This window comes from Orcinus orca, chromosome 3, assembly GCF_937001465.1.
Source record: "Orcinus orca chromosome 3, mOrcOrc1.1, whole genome shotgun sequence".
Taxonomy (NCBI): Eukaryota; Metazoa; Chordata; class Mammalia; order Artiodactyla; family Delphinidae; genus Orcinus; species Orcinus orca.
Genome location: NC_064561.1, coordinates 91,062,366 through 91,080,437, shown reverse-complemented (window position 1 = coordinate 91,080,437; position 18,072 = coordinate 91,062,366). Strand labels below are relative to the sequence as shown.

At 37.3% G+C, this 18,072-nt stretch overlaps 1 protein-coding gene across 3 annotated transcripts in view; it reads right to left on the bottom strand.

Moving 5' to 3' along the window:
- CCDC112 (coiled-coil domain containing 112) overlaps positions 1 to 17,112 on the bottom strand; it is a 30,629-nt gene extending 13,517 nt beyond the window's left edge. Inside the window, exons 1-2 of one of the 3 annotated variants that reach the window (XM_033423787.2) lie at positions 16,825 to 17,112; positions 3,535 to 3,656 (exon numbers count right to left, since the gene is read on the bottom strand). In XM_033423787.2, coding sequence (XP_033279678.1) covers positions 3,535 to 3,656; positions 16,825 to 16,941 — 239 coding nt within the window. In that variant the 5' untranslated portion in view covers positions 16,942 to 17,112. The remainder of the gene's footprint in view (positions 1 to 3,534; positions 3,657 to 16,824) is intronic. The other 2 variants (XM_004267466.4, XM_033423788.2) reach the window with 2 other exon arrangements.
- Positions 17,113 to 18,072: the final 960 nt, after the last annotated feature.

Genomic DNA, 18,072 nt, shown 5'->3' with positions numbered 1-18,072 from the left:
TGTACTTTGGATTAATTCATCTAAGGATTCAAAATATAATTACTTGGATCAATAAGGCTAAGGAGTCAAAATAGTAGTTAGAAAACTGTTAAGTTCAACTAAAATCAACAGTAATTTGAATTGTTACTTAAGTTACAAAATGTTAATTTAAGAAAATTTAATCATAGACTTGCTTTGAAAACACATAAACTTTTGGCTATTGATTCCAACTCAATCTCACCGTGGGCTGAAAATTGTCACCACTGCTGATGGCTGCTTTCAATAGGAGATACTGTTAACTCTGCAGCATGAGCCAAGACATTTAACCTCTGCAGGCATGAACATCCTCATCAATAAAAAGTGAATAATAACAACTCACCACTACCCAACAGGGCTGTGATTAATATTGTATGAGATAATATATGTGAGGGATCTTTATACAGTAAAATGCACTATGGAAATGCAAGTTATTAATATTAGTAAAACTAAAACTTCAAAAGGCAAACAATCTAGGAATTTTCGTATATTTAAGGGATACTGTCTACATTTACTTCAAAGCTTCCTTCGTCTCATCCTTGCTCCTTGGCTTTAGTCCATCTACCTATTGGTAGGTAGGACTTTTAATGTTAGCTTGAACCCCGGGGTAAAACAAGACAATTACCATCAAGAAACTTTTTTTAGTTGGACACAGAAATTTACTTTCTCAATGCCTGTTTTCTTTCTCCCACAAGGTGGAAATTAACATGACTTCTCCACTAATCCTGAATTTAATGAGTGGTGGAGTATCTCTGGCCACTGACTTAATTTCATATAACCCGAGGGGCAACTATCTAAGGTAGAGTTTCCCAATCTTTTTCACTTGCCACACATAGAGAAAAATTTAATATCCATAAGGCATACTGGGGTAAACAGATGAGAATGTCACAGGCCCTACCTGGCTGCCCCAAAGGCTGAAGAGGTCATAACTTGCACGTATGTTGGGAAAGGAAGGAAGGGGTAGAACAGAGACGTCAAATAGATGTCAGTCTGCAGGTCAACTCTAACAGATTGAGGGTAGCTACTGGAGTCCTGCACTGAGGACTCCAGCCCATCTAGTCTCTGGTTGGGGTGGGGGAAGTTATTATGATCAAATAGAAATGTTTGTCATGGACACAGGATATGCGACGACAGTAAGTATGTTTTGATATTCCTGGATTAGAAATATTAACCTATAAAAACATTCAAAATGTAATAATGGAGACAAATTGCCAAACATATGAAAAGGTGTTCAACCTCACTCATAATACGAGAAATGAATATTAAAACTATACCATGGTAACACTGTATACCTATCAGACTAGGGAAAAAAATCACAACTTTAAATAATATATTCTGATGATAAAACTGTGATGAAATGGGTCCTCTCATATATTGTTGGTGAAATCATAAATTGCCTATGGAGGACAATTTAGCAATATTCATCACATTTGCAAATTCATATACCTTTGACCCAGCATTTCTACTTATAGGAATTGTTCCTAAAGATACACTCACACATGTGCAAAATAATGTGAACCTATGTGGAAACTGCAATTAATTCAACATTATTTGTTATAACATAAGATTTACTATAACCTAAATGTCTATCACTAAGGGGCAGGTTAAATAAATGATGGTACACCCCTACAGTGGAATACAATGCAGTAGTACCGTGTTCTATGTACTGATAAGAAAAGATCTCCAAGATACACTCTTTTTTAACAAAGGTTTTATACGAAAATGTTAGATATACCCAAAAGTAGAGAATGGTAAACTGACTCCCCTCAGATAGCTTCATACAATATATACCTCATATCACTCTGATTCACTCAACAATTTTACCTTTTTCCTTCTTGGTTCAGCTACCTTTTCTTATCTTTTCTCTTCCTTTTTTGCTTAAGTATTCTAAAGTAAATCTACTACATTATATAGTTTCACCCCAACATACTTCAGTGTGCATTTCTACAGATTATGGATACCTGACATATATAATTATAATGCCATTATCATGCCTGACAAAATCAATAACTCCTTGGTATCTAGGATATATTCTTAAGTTAAAAAAACAAAACAAGATGCAGAACAGTGTATACAGTATGCTACCATTTATATAAAAAAGGAACCATTTGAATAAGTACATAAAATATAAGTACATAAAATATCTTATAAGTACATAAAATATCTCTGGAAAGATACATAAGAAACTAAAACTACTAGCTGAGGGGAACGGAAGTGTTTGAAACAAAGACCTTCCACTGTAGACCCTTTGATATGAACTGATTTTTGAATTATGTGAATGTATAACCTATTCTGAAAATAAAACAATTATATTACAAATGGTGTTCTTTCCTTTGCATCCAATGAGAATTGTTGGATTCAATTTCAATGGATTTTTCTAATACTCTTTCAATGAGTTTTTCTAAAACCTTACAACAGATGAAGGAAGATTAATCAGAGTTACAAAACCTACACATACTGATAGACAAGGTATCTATCTATATTGGCATAATCTACTGGTTTGCTATATATATGGACATTAACCGCCTGGTGGATTACCCTATCTAGAGAGAAACATGACCAGAATTCTTAACCTAGAGTCCAATTCTATCTAAGGTAATGCATTTTGGAAATTTTTAAAAAATTGTATTTTATCAAATTCTGAGTATTAAAAATATAAGAATTATACAAATACAGTAAGAATTCAATCTCACAAGACTACAGTATGGTCTAACTTTTCAAAATTCGAACAGTACACTTTTTATTGGTAGAATTTCTAAACAGACCCAACTGCCACCAATTCTGGTCCAGAGACTATTTCTTACAAATGACTCCTTTTCTCTTGGTTCCTTAGCAAACTGATATTGTATAAATTCAGAGCAGTGTTTGTACAAAGCCTCCAACTATAGGATAGGGTTGGGTGTTCTGAATACTAATTCTTTTATCTTTACTCATGATATTCATCATATCATATGGTGCTACTGATAATGTTAAACATTGAGTAAATATCACTGGTTATTTTAAAAATACATATACACTAAAACTTAAAATAAATGCCAACTTCTCAATCATTCTAGTCATAATGTGCAGGATGGATCTGAAAGGGCAGAGACCAAGGAAAGGAAACCAATGAAAAGGCCAATAAAAAAACCTCAAGGGTACAGCACAGACGTTTCATTAAAATTATTCACTCACTCAAAAAGATTTACTGAGTGCTCACCTTGGTAAGTAAAAATGTATTTAATCTGTTACTTGATATATGTGATCTAAAGAAATAACTTTTGTTTTTGTTGATATACACTGTCTCAAAATGGTAAAAATAAATAAATAAAATTTAAATAACTATACTTAAAATTAACTTTATACTAAATAGCTTATTATCATTTGTCTATTTCACACTTCTCTTGTTTTACATCTGAAAGACTAGTGACTAGAATTTCATAACTTAGTGTGGGATTGGATAGGGTGGAGTAGAATTTTTATGCTGTTCACCATAAAATGGCTAGTAATGTTATTTGAAGATAATGTTTTTATACTTACTGATTTTTAAATTTTTCTGCTGTACGTATGAATTCTGCTTTCTTAGTCCGACTAACTTTCTGCTTCCAGTTTTGAAGCTGAAAAGGACGAATTGCACCTGAAGTACCAAAACAGCCATCACTCTGAATAGAAAACAAAAATAAATTTATCCTCAATAATAAAAATGGTAGGAGATGAAGGTGGAATTTTTTTCAGAGAAAAAACATCAATGATGGAGTGTCTCAGGGGATAATTTGGGGGCCAATCTTATTTAATTTTTAAAAATACATTTTGTGGAAGAAGGAATATCTATCTTAAAATGCTAAATTAGTAAGTAAGATATGTAATGTCTTCAGGGATTTTCAGAAAAGATCTAATTCTTTCATTCAATCAGTCATTTACCAATATGTATTGAACACTTATGATGTGACAGGTGCTGCACTAGACACTAGGGAAACAATGATAGCCCATGATAATATGGCGCTTGACTTAAAGTCTAGTGAGGGGAACAGACTTAAAAAGAAAAGAGTAAAAAAGCAATAAATTAAAAACAAAAACATGGTAAGTGCTATTAAGGAAATAAAAAATGTTGAGATGAAGATAATGGGGCAAAGCATTATTTTTTTTTCTTATTTTTTTTCAGTTAGAATGGCCACAGAAGGTCTATTTGAGGGGATGATGTTTAAGGAAGAATGGAGCCAGCCATGCCAAAAACTATAGGGAAAGGTGTGCCAGGCAGAGGGACTAGCACGTGCAAAAGCCCTAAAGCAGGAAAAACCTTGGCTAGTTAAAGCAGAGAAAAGGCAACTGTGACACGAGATTAGTAAAGTGCAGAGTAAAGTAGGAGATGAGGATACAGAGGTAGGCAAGTGGCACATCACTCCAGCATTTTAAGTCACTAGGGGAGTCTGGATTTTACTGAAGGGTTTAGAGTAGGAGAATGCCACGATACACTTAATTTTTTTTTTTTTTTTTTGCGGTACGCAGGCCTCTCACTGTTGTGGCCTCTCCCGTTGCGGAGCACAGGCTCCGGACGTGCAGGCTCACGGGCCTAGCCGCTCCGTGGCATGTGGGATCCTCCTGGACCGGGGCACGAACCCGTGTCCCCTGCATCGGCAGGCGGACTCTCAACCACTGCGCCACCAGGGAAGCCCATATACACTTAATTTTTAAAGGAAATCCTTCTGGCTAATTTTTTGGAGAATAAATTGATGGAAGGTGGAGGAGGAGGTGAGGAAAGACTGGAAGCAGGAGAATCAATGAGGCAGGTGACACAGCAACACAGACAAGGAAAGATGGTGTTCAGGGCTACCAGGGTGATGGTGAAGATTAAAAGTAAGAAGACTAAATATATCTGGGAGGTATAACCAAGAGGAATTGCTGACAGCCTGGATGTGGGAGAAAAAGAAAAAAGGAAACAAGCCTTTAAATTTTGAGAAGCAAGCAAGAATAAAGTAATGAATTTAGGAAATACTTCTAAAATTGGGATATAATCCACATACCATAAAATGTACACATAAAGTTTACAATTCAGTGGTTTTTAGTATATTCACAAAGGCGTGCAACTATCAACAGTATCTAGTACCAGAATATTTCCATCATACCAAAAAGAAACCCTGTACTTATTAAGCAGTCACTCCCCATACCCCTAGGCAGCCATTAATCTATTTTCCAACTCTGGATTTGCCTATTCTGGACAATTAATATAAACAGGATCATACAACATGCAACCTTTTCTGTCTGGTTTCTTTCACTTAGTAAATTTTTTTTTTAATTTATTTAATGTATTTTTTTCTTTTTTTGGCTGCGTTGGGTTGTTGTTGCTGCTCGGTCTTTCTCTAGTTGTGGCGAGCAGGGGCTACTCTTTGTTGCGGTGCACGGGTTTCTCATCGCGGTGGCTTCTCTTGTTGCGGAGCACGGGCTCTAGGCACGTGGGCTTCAGTAGTTGTGGCTCACAGTCTCTAGAGCGCAGGCTCAGTAGTTGCAACGCACAGTCTTAGCTGCTCCATGGCATGTGGGATCTTCCTGGACCAGGGATTGAACCCATGTCCCCTGCGTTGGCAGGCAGACTCTCAACCACTGAGCCACCAGGGAAGTCCCTAGTATAATGTTTTTTAAGATTCATCCACGTTGTACCATGAATCTGTACTTCATTCCTTTTTATGGCTAAGTCATATTCCATACAGATCTAGCATATTTTGTTTATCTACTCATCAGTTAATGGACAATGGGATTACTTTCACTATTTGGTCAATATGAATAATGCTACTAAGAACACTTGTGTACAAGTTTAAGTATGAACATATGTTTTCAATTTTCTTGGGTATATACCTAGCAGTGGAATTTCTGGATCATAGGTAACTCGTTTTTACTTTCCCATTTAAAAATTTCATGTTTTTTTTTTTTTAAGCTGTAAGCCTTCTTATAAGTCCCTTATCAGATAAATGATCTGCAAATATTTTCACCAATTCTGAGTTGCCTTTTCACTTCCCTGATGATGTCTTTTGAAGTACAAAGGTTTTGAAAAAGTGCCAAACTGTTTTCCACACTGGCTGCACCATTTTACATTTCCACCAGCACTATATGGGGGTTCCAGTTTCTTCACATCCTCACCAACACTTGTTATTGTCTATCTTTTTTTATTACAGTCATCCTAATAGATGTGAAATGGTATCTCAGTGGTTTTTCGTTAGTCCATAATGACTAATGATACTGAGCATCTTTCCATGTACTTATTGGCTATTTCTTTGGAGGAATATCTATTTATCTCCTTCCCTATATTTAAAATTGGGTTGTGTTTTTATTTTTGAGTTGTAAGAGTTATTTATATATTTTAGATATGTCCTTATCAAAATATGATTTGTAAATATTTTCTCCCATTCTCTGAGCTGTCTTTTCACCTTCTTGATAATATCATTTGAAGCACAGAGTTTTAAATTTTGCTGGTCCAATTTATTTTATCTTCAGCTGCTTGTGCATTAAATGTCATATAGAAGACACCATTACCTAATTAAAGGTTATGAGGACTTACATCTAAGTTTTCTTCTAAGAGTTTTACAGTTTTATCTCTCAGATTTAGGTTTCTAATCCATTTTGAGTTAATTTTTATATGTGGTGTGTGAGAGAAGTCCAACTTCACTCTTTTGTATGTGAATACACCATCTGTTGAAAAGACTATTCTTTCCTTATTGAACTATATTAGCACCCTTGTTGAAAATCAATTGCCCACAAATGTAAGGGTTTACTCTTAACTCTCACTGGTATGTCTATCCTTGTGCCAGTACCATACTGTTTGATCACTGTAGCTTCACAGTAAATTCTGAAATTAAGAAGTGGGAGTTCTCCAACTTTGTTCTTTTTCAAGATTGTTTTGACTATTTTGGGTCCCTTGAATTTCCCTTATGAATTTTAGGATCAGATTGACAGTTTCTGCAAAAAAAAAAAAAAAAAAAAGACAGCTGAGATTCCGATAGGGATTGCATTGAATCTGTAAATCAATTTAGGGAGTACTGCCATCTCACGAATATTAAGTCTTCATATTCATGAACACAAAATGTTCGTTTAGGTAGGTTTTCTTTAATTTCTCTCAATGATGTTTCTGAGTTTTCGAAACATATGTTTCAAAAACTTAAACGTGTTGCACTTTTGCTAAATTCATTCCTATGTATTTTATTCTTCATTATACTATGGAATATTAAATTTTTTAATTGAAGTATAGTTGATTTACAGTATTGTGTTAGTTTAGATGTACAGCAAAATGATTCTTACATTTTTTTCAGATTCTTTTCAATTATAGGTTATTACAAGATATTGAATATAGTTCCCTGTGCTATATAGTAAATCTCTGTTCTTTATCTATTTTATATATAGTGGTATGTATCCATTAACCCCATACTCCTAATTTATCCCTGCTCCCCCTCTTTCCCCTTTGGTAACCATACTTTTTTTGTTGTTTTTGTTTTTTCTGTAAGTCTGTTTCTGTCTTGTAAAACTTGATCTGTATTATTTTTTAGATTCCACATATAAGCAATATCATATACTATTTGTCTTTCTCTGTCTGACTTACTTCACTCAGTATGATAATCTCTAGGTCCATCTGTGTTGCTGCAAATGGCAATATTTCATTCTTTTTTATTGCTGAGTAATACTCCAAAATGGCACTATTTTCTTAATTTCATTTTTGAACGGTCCATTACTACTGTATAGAAGTACAACTGATTTTTGTACATTGCTCTTGTTTCCTGCAAGTTCCTGCAAACAGCTGAACTTGTTTATTAGCTCTAATAGTTTTTTTGGAGGATTAGTTAGGACTTTTTATATACAAGATCATGTCATCTGCAAATAAGGATAGTTTTATTTCTTCTTTTCCAATCTAAATGCTTTTTGTTTTTCTTGCCTAGTTGCCTGGCTAGAATCTCCAGTGAATAAAGTGGTGAGAGTGGATATTCTTGTCTTATTCCTGATCTTATGGGAAGTCTTCAATCTTTTGTCATTAAGTATTATGTTAGAGGTTAGTGTTTCATAGATGCCTTTAACAGGCAGAGGAGTTTCCTTCTATTGCTAACTTGTCGAATATTTTTATCATGAAAGAGTGCTGGATTTTTTCAGTTGCTGTTTCTGCATCTATTGAGATGATTATATGGTTTTTGTCCTTTATTCTATTAGTATGTTCTATTATGTTGATTGATTTTCATATACCTGGAATAAATCCCAACTAATCATGGTGTAAAATCCTCCCCTATGTTGTTAGGTTTGGCTTGATAGGGTTTTGTTGAGAATCTTTGCATTTGTATGCATAAGAGATACTGATCTGTTATTTTCTTTCTTGTGATGTCTAATTTTGGTATCAAGGTAACAATGGCCTTATAGAATGAGTTGAGAAGTGTTCCCTTCTCTATTTTATGAAAGAAATTTGTTATCAACAAAAAAAACCCTGACATTTATATTTACCTCTACATTTGTCTTTATTATTATATATTACAAATATATTTATATGTACCTTTATTATAATAATATATTATCATACATTACCTTTATTATTATATACCTTTACATTATACTGACTTTTATATTTACCCTATATTTACCTTTACCAGTACTCTTTATCGATATTATTCTTCACTTGGATTTGAATTATTACCTAGTATCTTTTTACTTTTGCTCGAAGGACTTCCTTTAGTATTCCTTGTAGGGCAGATATGCTGGCAATGAATCCTCTCAGTTTTTTAAAATCTGGGATTGTCTAAATTTCTCCATTTTTTTCACTAAAGATTTTTACATTTTACTTGAGAAATGTGTGTAGAGAATACAATTTTTAAAAATTTGTTCATTAGCTTATAAGTATAATATAATCTTGATCATATGGGGAAATTATGTTTAGCTGAGGAAAATATGCTCCAATTCTGAGAAGTACTATACAGTTGACCCTTGAAAAATACAGATTTGAAGCAGATGCACTTATACACAGATTTTTTCCAATAAATATACTGGAAAAAATTTTGGAGATTTGTGACAATTTGAAAAAAACAGATGAATCACACAGCCTAGAAATATCAAAAAAATTAAGAAAAAGTTAGGTATGTCATGAATGCATGAAATATATGTAGATACTAGTCTATCCTGACATAGGCATAAGGTGAGTGACAGTCATATAAAATTAATAATGCGTTAGTTTTCTTACTGTTTTATAACTTTGCTTTCAAAGAGTTACATTACCGTACAGTATGCTATTCTCTCTCTTAATTGGAGAAAGTGCCTAGCAGCCTAACATCACAGGTAAGTGGTTTTTGAAAAAAATGGAACAATGTTCCCAATGTTACATTATGAATATGATGATAATATTGTATGCCATAAAAATTTTATAATGATTCTTTCACTGGTGTATAGGCTAGGCTATTGTGAAGCAAACGTATCGACTATATTAGGCTACCATAAAGCAATCATATTGCTGCTCTTCATTATCAGTGCATGGACCATTATATTTGTAAATAAATATGAATTTCTTCTTCACATTATGTTTTCATTTTTGATGTCTAGTGTTAGTAATACATACAACATCTATAGTGTTTTGTATAAGACAATACTGATATAGATACTGACTGGCAATTCATCTTATAAACAAATCATGTAAACTTACAGTATCGATAAGTACAGTACAGTACTGTTCATGTATTTTTGCCTCCTTATGATTCTCTTAGTAACATTTTACTTTTTCTAGCCTATTTAATTGTAACAATGTATACAATAGTATACAACAGTATGTATACTGTAACAACAGTATAATGACTATATACAGTCATTACATGACTGTATACAATACAGTCATATTACATGACTGTATACAATACAGTCATATTATATGACTGTATACAATACAGTATAACAAAATATGTGTTAACTGACCAAAAGATCAACAGTAGGCTATTAGTAGTTAGGTTTTTGAGGCGTCAAAAGCTATACATAGATTTCTGACTATGCAGGGGTTGGTGCCTCTAACCCTCGTGCTGTTTAAGGGTCAAGTGCACTTACTTGTTCTAGTTATGTGAATTCCAGGGATGTGGACTTCTAGGAGAATTTACATGGGAGCCAATAGAGGACCTGTGCATATGTTTTCAATTTTCCATAGTCTACCATTATCCATTATATTTTACTGCCATTATATTTTGGGGACAATAGAGTGAAGATGTCCTTATAATTAGTGGCAGCAAATTTTGTAACCTAGGTTTCCATTTTATATGTTTTTTATGAAAAATAACTTGGCAAACAATAAAGTCTTTGGGTTTTACTAGGCTGTAAGGGATAAAACTATCTATATTTTTAACAAATCAACTCACTTAGAGCTTGAGTTAGCATGTTTCATTGGCAGAAACACTATGCTGGAAACAGAGCCCCTATTGAGATGTATATCTAATAACAGAAATCGAGGCAAATTATTTAATATCTTTAAGTCTCAACTTTATATTTTAAAGTTATTTTTATGAAAATATTTTATTGGATAAACTCCAAGCTCCCTTTGAATTCCAATCTCCTTTGATATTTAAATTGAGATATAATTGACATATAACATTATATTAGTTTCAGATGTACAATATGATTCAATATTTGTATATATTGCAAAATGCTCACCACAAGTCTAGTTAGCATCCATTACCAGAGTTACAAATTGTTTTTCTTGTGATGAGAACTTTTTAGATCTACTCTCTTAGCAACTACTGTTAACTAGTCACCATGATGTACATTACATCCCCAGGACTTATTTATTTTATAACTAAGTTTGTACCTTTTGACTACCTTTATCCATTTTGCCCAGCCCCTATCCCCTGCCTCTGACAACCACCAACCTGTTCTTTGTACCTATGAGTTTAATTTTTTTTTTTTAGATTCCACATTTAAGTGAGATCATATGGTATCTGTCTTTCTCTGTCTGACTTATTTCACTTGACATAATGTCCTCAAGGTCCAACCACATTTTTGTAAATGGCAAGATTTCCTTCTTTTTATGGTTGAATAGTATTCCAGTGGTGTGTGTGTGTATCATATTTTCTTTATCCATTCATCATTAGTGGTCATAGGTTGCTTCCATTTCTTGGCTATTGTAAATAATGCTACAGTGAACACTGGGGTGCATGTATCTTTTCAAGTTAGTGTTTTCATTTCCTTCAGATAAATACCCAGAATTGGAATTGCTGGATCATATCGTAGTTCTATTTTTAATTATTTGAGGAACCCCCATACTGTTTTCCAGAGAGGCTAAACCAATTTATATCCCTACCAACAGTGCACAAGGGTTCACTTTTCTCCACATCCTCACCAACACTTGTTATTTCTTGTCCCTTTGATAACAGCTATTCTAAAATGTGCAGTTTTGATTTGCATTTCCCTGATGATTAATGATGCTGAGCATCTTTTCATGTACCTGTTGGTCATCTGTATGTCTTCTTGAGGAAAATGCCTATTCAGTTCCTTTGCCCATTTTCCAATCTGATTTTTTTTTTTTTTTTTTGCTATTGAGTTGTACAAGTATATACTTTGGATATTAACTCCTCATATGACTTGCAAATGTTTTCTCTCGTCAGTAGGTTGGCTTTTCATTTTGTTGATGTTCCCTTTGCTGTGCAGAATCTTTTTAGTTTGATGTAGTCTCCTTCATTTTTAGACAATTACTTTTCTGGACACAGAATTCTTGGTTGAGAGTCCTTTTCTTTCAGCATTTTGACTATGTCTATCACTCCATGCCCTTGGAGTCCAAGGTTTCTGTTGAGAAACCAGTTTTTACTGAGGATCCCTTGTATGTGTTGAGTTGCTTCTCTGTTGGTGCTTTCAAGATTTTCTTTTTGTCTTTGTCTTTTCTACAGTTTGATTATGACATGTCTAAGTATGGATCTCTTTGAGTTTATTCTACTTGGAGTTCACTGAGTTCCAACAATGTGCAGATTCATATTTCACCCATCATTTCTTCAAATATTCTTTTCCCCCGTTTTCTCTTTCTTCTCCTTCTGGGACTCTCATTAGCTGTGACACTTGATGGTATCTCACAGGTCTCTAAGGCTCTGTTCATTTTTCTTCATTCTTTTTTTCTTTCTGTTCCTCAGTCTGGATAATCTGAACTGACCTATCTTCTGCCAGCTCAAATCTAGTGTTGAGCCCCTCTAGTGAATTGAGTTCTTGTATTTTTTAACTCCAAAATTTCTATTTGATTCTTTTATTATAATTTTTCTCTTTATAGATATTTTCTATTTGGTGAGACACCATTCTCATAGTTTGTTTTATTTCTTTAGAAATGGTTTCCTTTAGATTTTTGAACATATTTAAAGTAGATGATTTAAAGTCTTTGTCTGTTATGTCCAACATTTGGTCATCTTAAGGGACAGTTTCTTTTTACTGTTCTATTTTTTTTTAATTCTTCTGTGTGTGGACCATACTTTCTTGTTTCTTTGCACATCTCATAATTTGTCTGTCAAATACTCAACACTTTAAATAATATAATGTGGCAACTCTGAAAATGAGATTCTTTCCCCTCTCCAAGGTTTGTTGTTGTCACTGTTTGTTTAGTCATTTTTCTGAACCAATTCGGTAAAATCTGTATTCTTTGTTTGTGTGGTACTGAAATCCCTGTTTTGTTAGCTTAGTTGTCCGTGAACAATTGGTTGGTCAAAGATTTTCTTAGATGTCTTGAACAAATTAAGTCCCCAGTCTTTGCTGAGGTGGTCTAAGTACATGCTGGAGCATGCCATCAGTACTCGGGCAAGCAGTCTAAAACTCTACTTTAGCCTTCACTTCCTGTTGCACAGAGTTTCAAGACCAGCCAAAGGTGAGAGCTCAGGCCTTCTTAGGCCTTCTCTGGTTGCATTCATTTCCTATCACTACTATAACAAATTTACCAAAGATTTGTTTACCACAAACTTAACAACACAAATTTATTCTCTTACAATTCTGGAGGTCAAGTCTAAAATTAAGGTGTTGGCAGGACTGTGTTCTTTCTGGAGATTCAGAGGAGAATCTATTACTTCCTTACCTTTTTTTCAGGTTTTAGAGGCCACTTTTATTCCTTGGCTCATGGCCCCTTCCTCACATAACTTCACCCTCTTGCTTCCACTGTTACCTCTCCTACTGGTTCTGATCCTCCTGCTTCCCTCTTACAAGGACCTTTGTGAATATATCGGCCCACCCAGATAAACTCCCCATCTAAAGATCCTCAATTTAATCATATCTGCAAAGTTCCTTTAATCATGTAAGGTCACATATTCACAGGTGCTGGGGATTAGGATGTGACTATCCTTGAGGGGGGAGGGGGATTCTGCACTCTAACCACACACACACAGCCCTATTCATGTGTGTGATCTTCTAGAGGAAATCCATTTTGAGTAATAATTTAAAGTCAGAAAAGTAATGTGCTTATTACTGAAGGACCACTCCAGGCAGCCAAATGCCATAAAATACAAGTCATCACAGGAAGGTCATTAGAAACAAATCAAACAGAAGACACAGTTCTATCTTGGTACAAAACCAGAACGTACACTAGGTGATACTGCTAGAGATACTTCAAAAAAGTTATAATTCAGCTGCTGGAAAGATCAAGAGGGAAAGGGCATCTGAGAGGACAATCAAGAGATTCATGGTCTTCGGCCTTGAAAGGCAATGGCTGAGGAGAATTATGGACAAATAATATACAAGTATTAAAGTACATAGATAGGGTACATTATTTCTTTCCAAAATGAATGAGAAATTTATGGGATTCCACACTCTATGGAGGTTGTAAAATAAAACACAATATAAAATAGTTCTAAAACTTCAAAGATAATTTTTCCAAAATAATTTAAGGAAACAGTTACGGACTGAATTATCACCCCCCAAATTCACGGTTGAAGCCCTAGATTTGGAGGAAGTAATTAAGGTTAAATGGGATCATAAGGATAGAGTCCTAATCCATTAGGACTGGTGTCCTTATAAAAACAGGAAGAGGGCTTCCCTGGTGGCGTAGTGGTTGAGAGTCTGCCTGCCGATGCAGGGGACGCGGGTTCGTGCCCCAGTCCGGGAGGATCCCACATGCCGCGGAGTGACTGGGCCTGTGAGCCATGGCCGCTGAGCCTGCGCGTCCGAAGCCTGTGCTCCACACGGGAGAGGCCACAACAGTGAGGGGCCCGCCTACCACAAAAAAAAAAAAAAAAAAAGAGGAAGAGACACCAGAAAACTCTCTCTCTCTGCATATGCACATGTGAAGACACAGCACGATGGTGACTGTCTACAAGCCAGAAACTAACCCTGACAGCACCTTGATCTTGGACTTCCCAGCCTGCAAAATGGTAAAAAAGTAAACTTCTGTCATTTAAGCCATTCAGTCTGTGGTATTTTGTTATGGAAGCCATAGCAGGCTACTAGAGGAACTTTAGATATTTTGGCAGACATCTCTAATATCATGAGGAAAATTATCTCTTCTCAGGAAAACATTAGTTGGTTTCACCGTTAGAGTCAATAGGAATACTCATTCATGAAATCCTATGACAAATATCCAAGTTCAGTGCTAGGATGTAGAATTTGAGTGTATAGTGTGTATGTGTGTGTGTCTGTGTGTATGTGTATGTGGTATGTTGGGGGGAATACACAGAGGGATAACACATAGTTAAACTCCTCAAAAAGCACAGTATGGTACAGTAGAGATTCTAATTGTTTTTTTTTTTAAACCCAAACACCCTTGAGAAATTCTACCTCACTACTGCTGTGACTGTCAGTCATGAGGCTCTGCCTTCCCTAAACTGGTGAGAGGGTATAAAGCAGGGTGTCTCAACCTCAGCACTACTGATATTTTTGACCAGGTAATTTTTTGTTTTGGGGGAGCTGTCCTTTGGCCTGTACCCACTAGATGCTAGGAGCACACACAAACACCCCACAGTCCCCCTGCAGCTGTGACAACCAAAACTGTCTCCAGACATTGCTGAATGTGAGAAACCGATGTCACAGTTGAAACAGCTCCACAGGTGATTCTGGTCCAACACCAAGGAAGGCAAACCTCTGAGAATCACTGTAGTCGGCAAGAGTGTGCATCAATAACAGTATTAGCCAACTTGTGAGAAATGCAAACCAGGAGGTTAAAATGGTTATAAGAATTTGGAGAACAAATCATTTTCAACTAAAGTAAGCCAGAGAGAGCCACCAAGAGGACTAAAACACTAGGGCCATACATTTTAAAAAAGATTTTAAAAGTATTTTAAATATATCTGAAAAAATTATATATCTATTATGTATTTTTCTGTATTTTATATTTTTTTCCTGAGACATTTGGGCCAGAGTTAGAATAATAAAAAGAAATACAGAGGATGTGTGAGAAAATTTGTCTGAGGTGGAATTTCTTGAATTTCTTGAAACAGGTAAAGACACTGTATTTTCTTAGAGGAAGAAAATGATAGAAGCTGTCCTCAGCTCATAACAGCCTTCTTTCAGGTTTGGACTAATCCACAAATATTTAATGAGCATCTACTATGTTCCTGGACTAAAGAGGCACAGCTTTTGGTACTGGGAATACAATAGTGAATAAACTTCCAAAAGTTTCTTCCCTCATAGAGGGCAGGGTTTACATTCCCAGGCAGGGTGGAGAAAAATTTAAGAGTAAGCATAAAATATGTAATATATTATATGGTAATAAGTGCTATGGAGAAAAACAAAACCAGAAAAGACAACAGGGTGTGCTGGGTAGGGGGACTCAGTAAGGGGAGGTCAAGGAAAGAATCACTGAGCTGATGGCATTTGAACAAAGATATCTGCAGGCGGTGATGGTGTTGGCCATGAGACCATGAGGAAAGAGATTCCAAGCAGAGGGAACAGCAACTGCAAAAATCCTGAGAGAGGAGTGTGCTCCACCTGTCTGAAGGACCACCAGGAAGCCAGTATGGCTGCAGCCGACTCAGAGCAGGGGACTGGGGATGAGGTGACAGGGAGGTGGTAGGGGCAGCTCAGAGGCCCTGTGGACCACGGTAAAAACGTTTGTTTTTACTCTGAGGGATCTGAGCAGACAAGTGTCATTACTGGACTCAATCACCTGACTGTTGATAAAACTTGAGGAAGGCAAGAGTGGAAGAATAGAAACCAACTAGGAAAGTATTTCTGCTGGGGGAGAAATGATGGTGTGGACCACCATGTGAGGTGGTGAGAAGAGTGGGATTCTGGACTTATTCCGAAGGTATAACAGACAGGAACTGCCCATGCTCTGGGGTGTGGGCTGTGAGAGAAGGAGAGGTGCTCTTTGACCTGAGCAACTGGATCCAACAATTCTCCTTGGGGGATCCTCTGGTCCTCACTGCAGAGAAACGGGTCCTGAGAAGATCTCTGGAAACACATCAGCCTCAGACCATCCCATGTTTGACTCCTCCTTGTGTTCCCAGCGCTGATACAATAATACAGCAGCCACCAGTCACTGGGCACCGAATTTCTCTCCAACCAAGCATTGTACCAGGGGCTTCCCAGACAATGTGCACGGCTCGAGAAGCTGCATATTATCAGTCCCAACGTTTAGATTAGAAACTGAGTCACCGAGAGGTTAAATATGTTCCTATCACACGCTAGGAAGAGGCAGAGCCAGCGTTTCCACCCAGATCTTCCTCCACTCCAAAACCTCAAGAGAGGCGGCTCCGTAAAAGCAGTTAAACGCACAAGCGAACAAAGCGAAACGCTGGCGCGCCAGGCCCCGAGCAAAGGGAGGCTAACACCGCGCCTCCCGCCTCCCGGGGCCGCGCTGCAGAGCACACCTGTTCAGCCTGGGGCCCCGTCCAGCCTCTGGCGCCTGCAGCCTCCCGGCCCACGTCTGCCTCCTCCATTTACCTGTTGCGGCACAGGCGTTGCTCCCACGCGGGTCCCGGTGGCCGCACCCGCCCCGGCCACAGCCCCCGCTACAGCTGTGGCCGCCGCCGCCACCACGACCGTCGTCAGGGCGGCCATCTTTCCGCGCCGAGCCGCTCGGTGCGCTGCGGCCCCCCAGGCCTGGGGTGGAGGGGTTCGGGCGTGGGGAGATTCTGGCTCTGCCGGGGCGGCAGAGCTCCCCCGGCAGGGAGAACGCTGCCGAGATGTGGGGCGGGGCCGGAGCGCAGGGCGGGGCGGGAGTGCGGGGCGGAGGTGGGCCGCGGTGCAAGGCGGGGCGGGGTCGGGATCAGGGCGGGGCCCGAGCGCGGGCCGGAGCGCGGGCCGGTGGTGGGCTCGGCTTCGCTGTGCTCTGCGGCGCAGTTTTATTACAGTGCACGTTATCTACTCTTTATTTGGCAAAAAGTCTTTCTCCCCGGCCCCTGTCCCCTAACCACCGGGAAAATTCATTGTTTTTCACTGTCCTACTTAAATTTATTCGTGTTATATATAGATATATGATATACATAGATATCTATATATCCATAGAGAGAGATACTTTACATAATAGAACTTCTTTCTAGGTTTCTACTAAGTTCTGGTGAAACTGAGTCTAAATTAAAAAACATTATTGATGAGCCTGAACAATATATTTCACATTTTCAAACAAAACACAGCATGCCCTACACTATCAGATATCAGGCGCAGGGATGTCACACTCCTAGGACTTGGCCATTTAGAAGAGAGACTCCAAAGATACAGTGTTGGGAAGGTGGTGAAAAGCCAGAGATGACTCCTGCAGTCAAGTCATTGGCAACCAGTGGCAATTCAGCTGATTTGTGGATGCATTGCGTTTTCCTCCTTTAAAGGAACGTATTCATGCATTCATCGATTCATTAATTCAATCAATATCCAGCTGCTACTATATGCCAGACCTTGAGAATTAACTGTTGAATTAGACACACACACGAAGTTCCTTCTCTCCAAACTTCTATCAGGGAATTCAAACAAGTAAACAAACAGGGTGTTTATCGAGCACTTACTTTGTGCCAGTACTGTTCTAAACAATCTAGTGAAGTAGGTACTATTATCATTTTCATTTCACGGATAATGTTAAGTAACACAAGACCATATACAAGTAGGAACTGGGATATAAGCCTAACTGGTCTAACTCCAGAGACCATCCTGGTAGAGATGTTAAAACAGGCAGATGGAGCCCAGGAAAGAGACTAG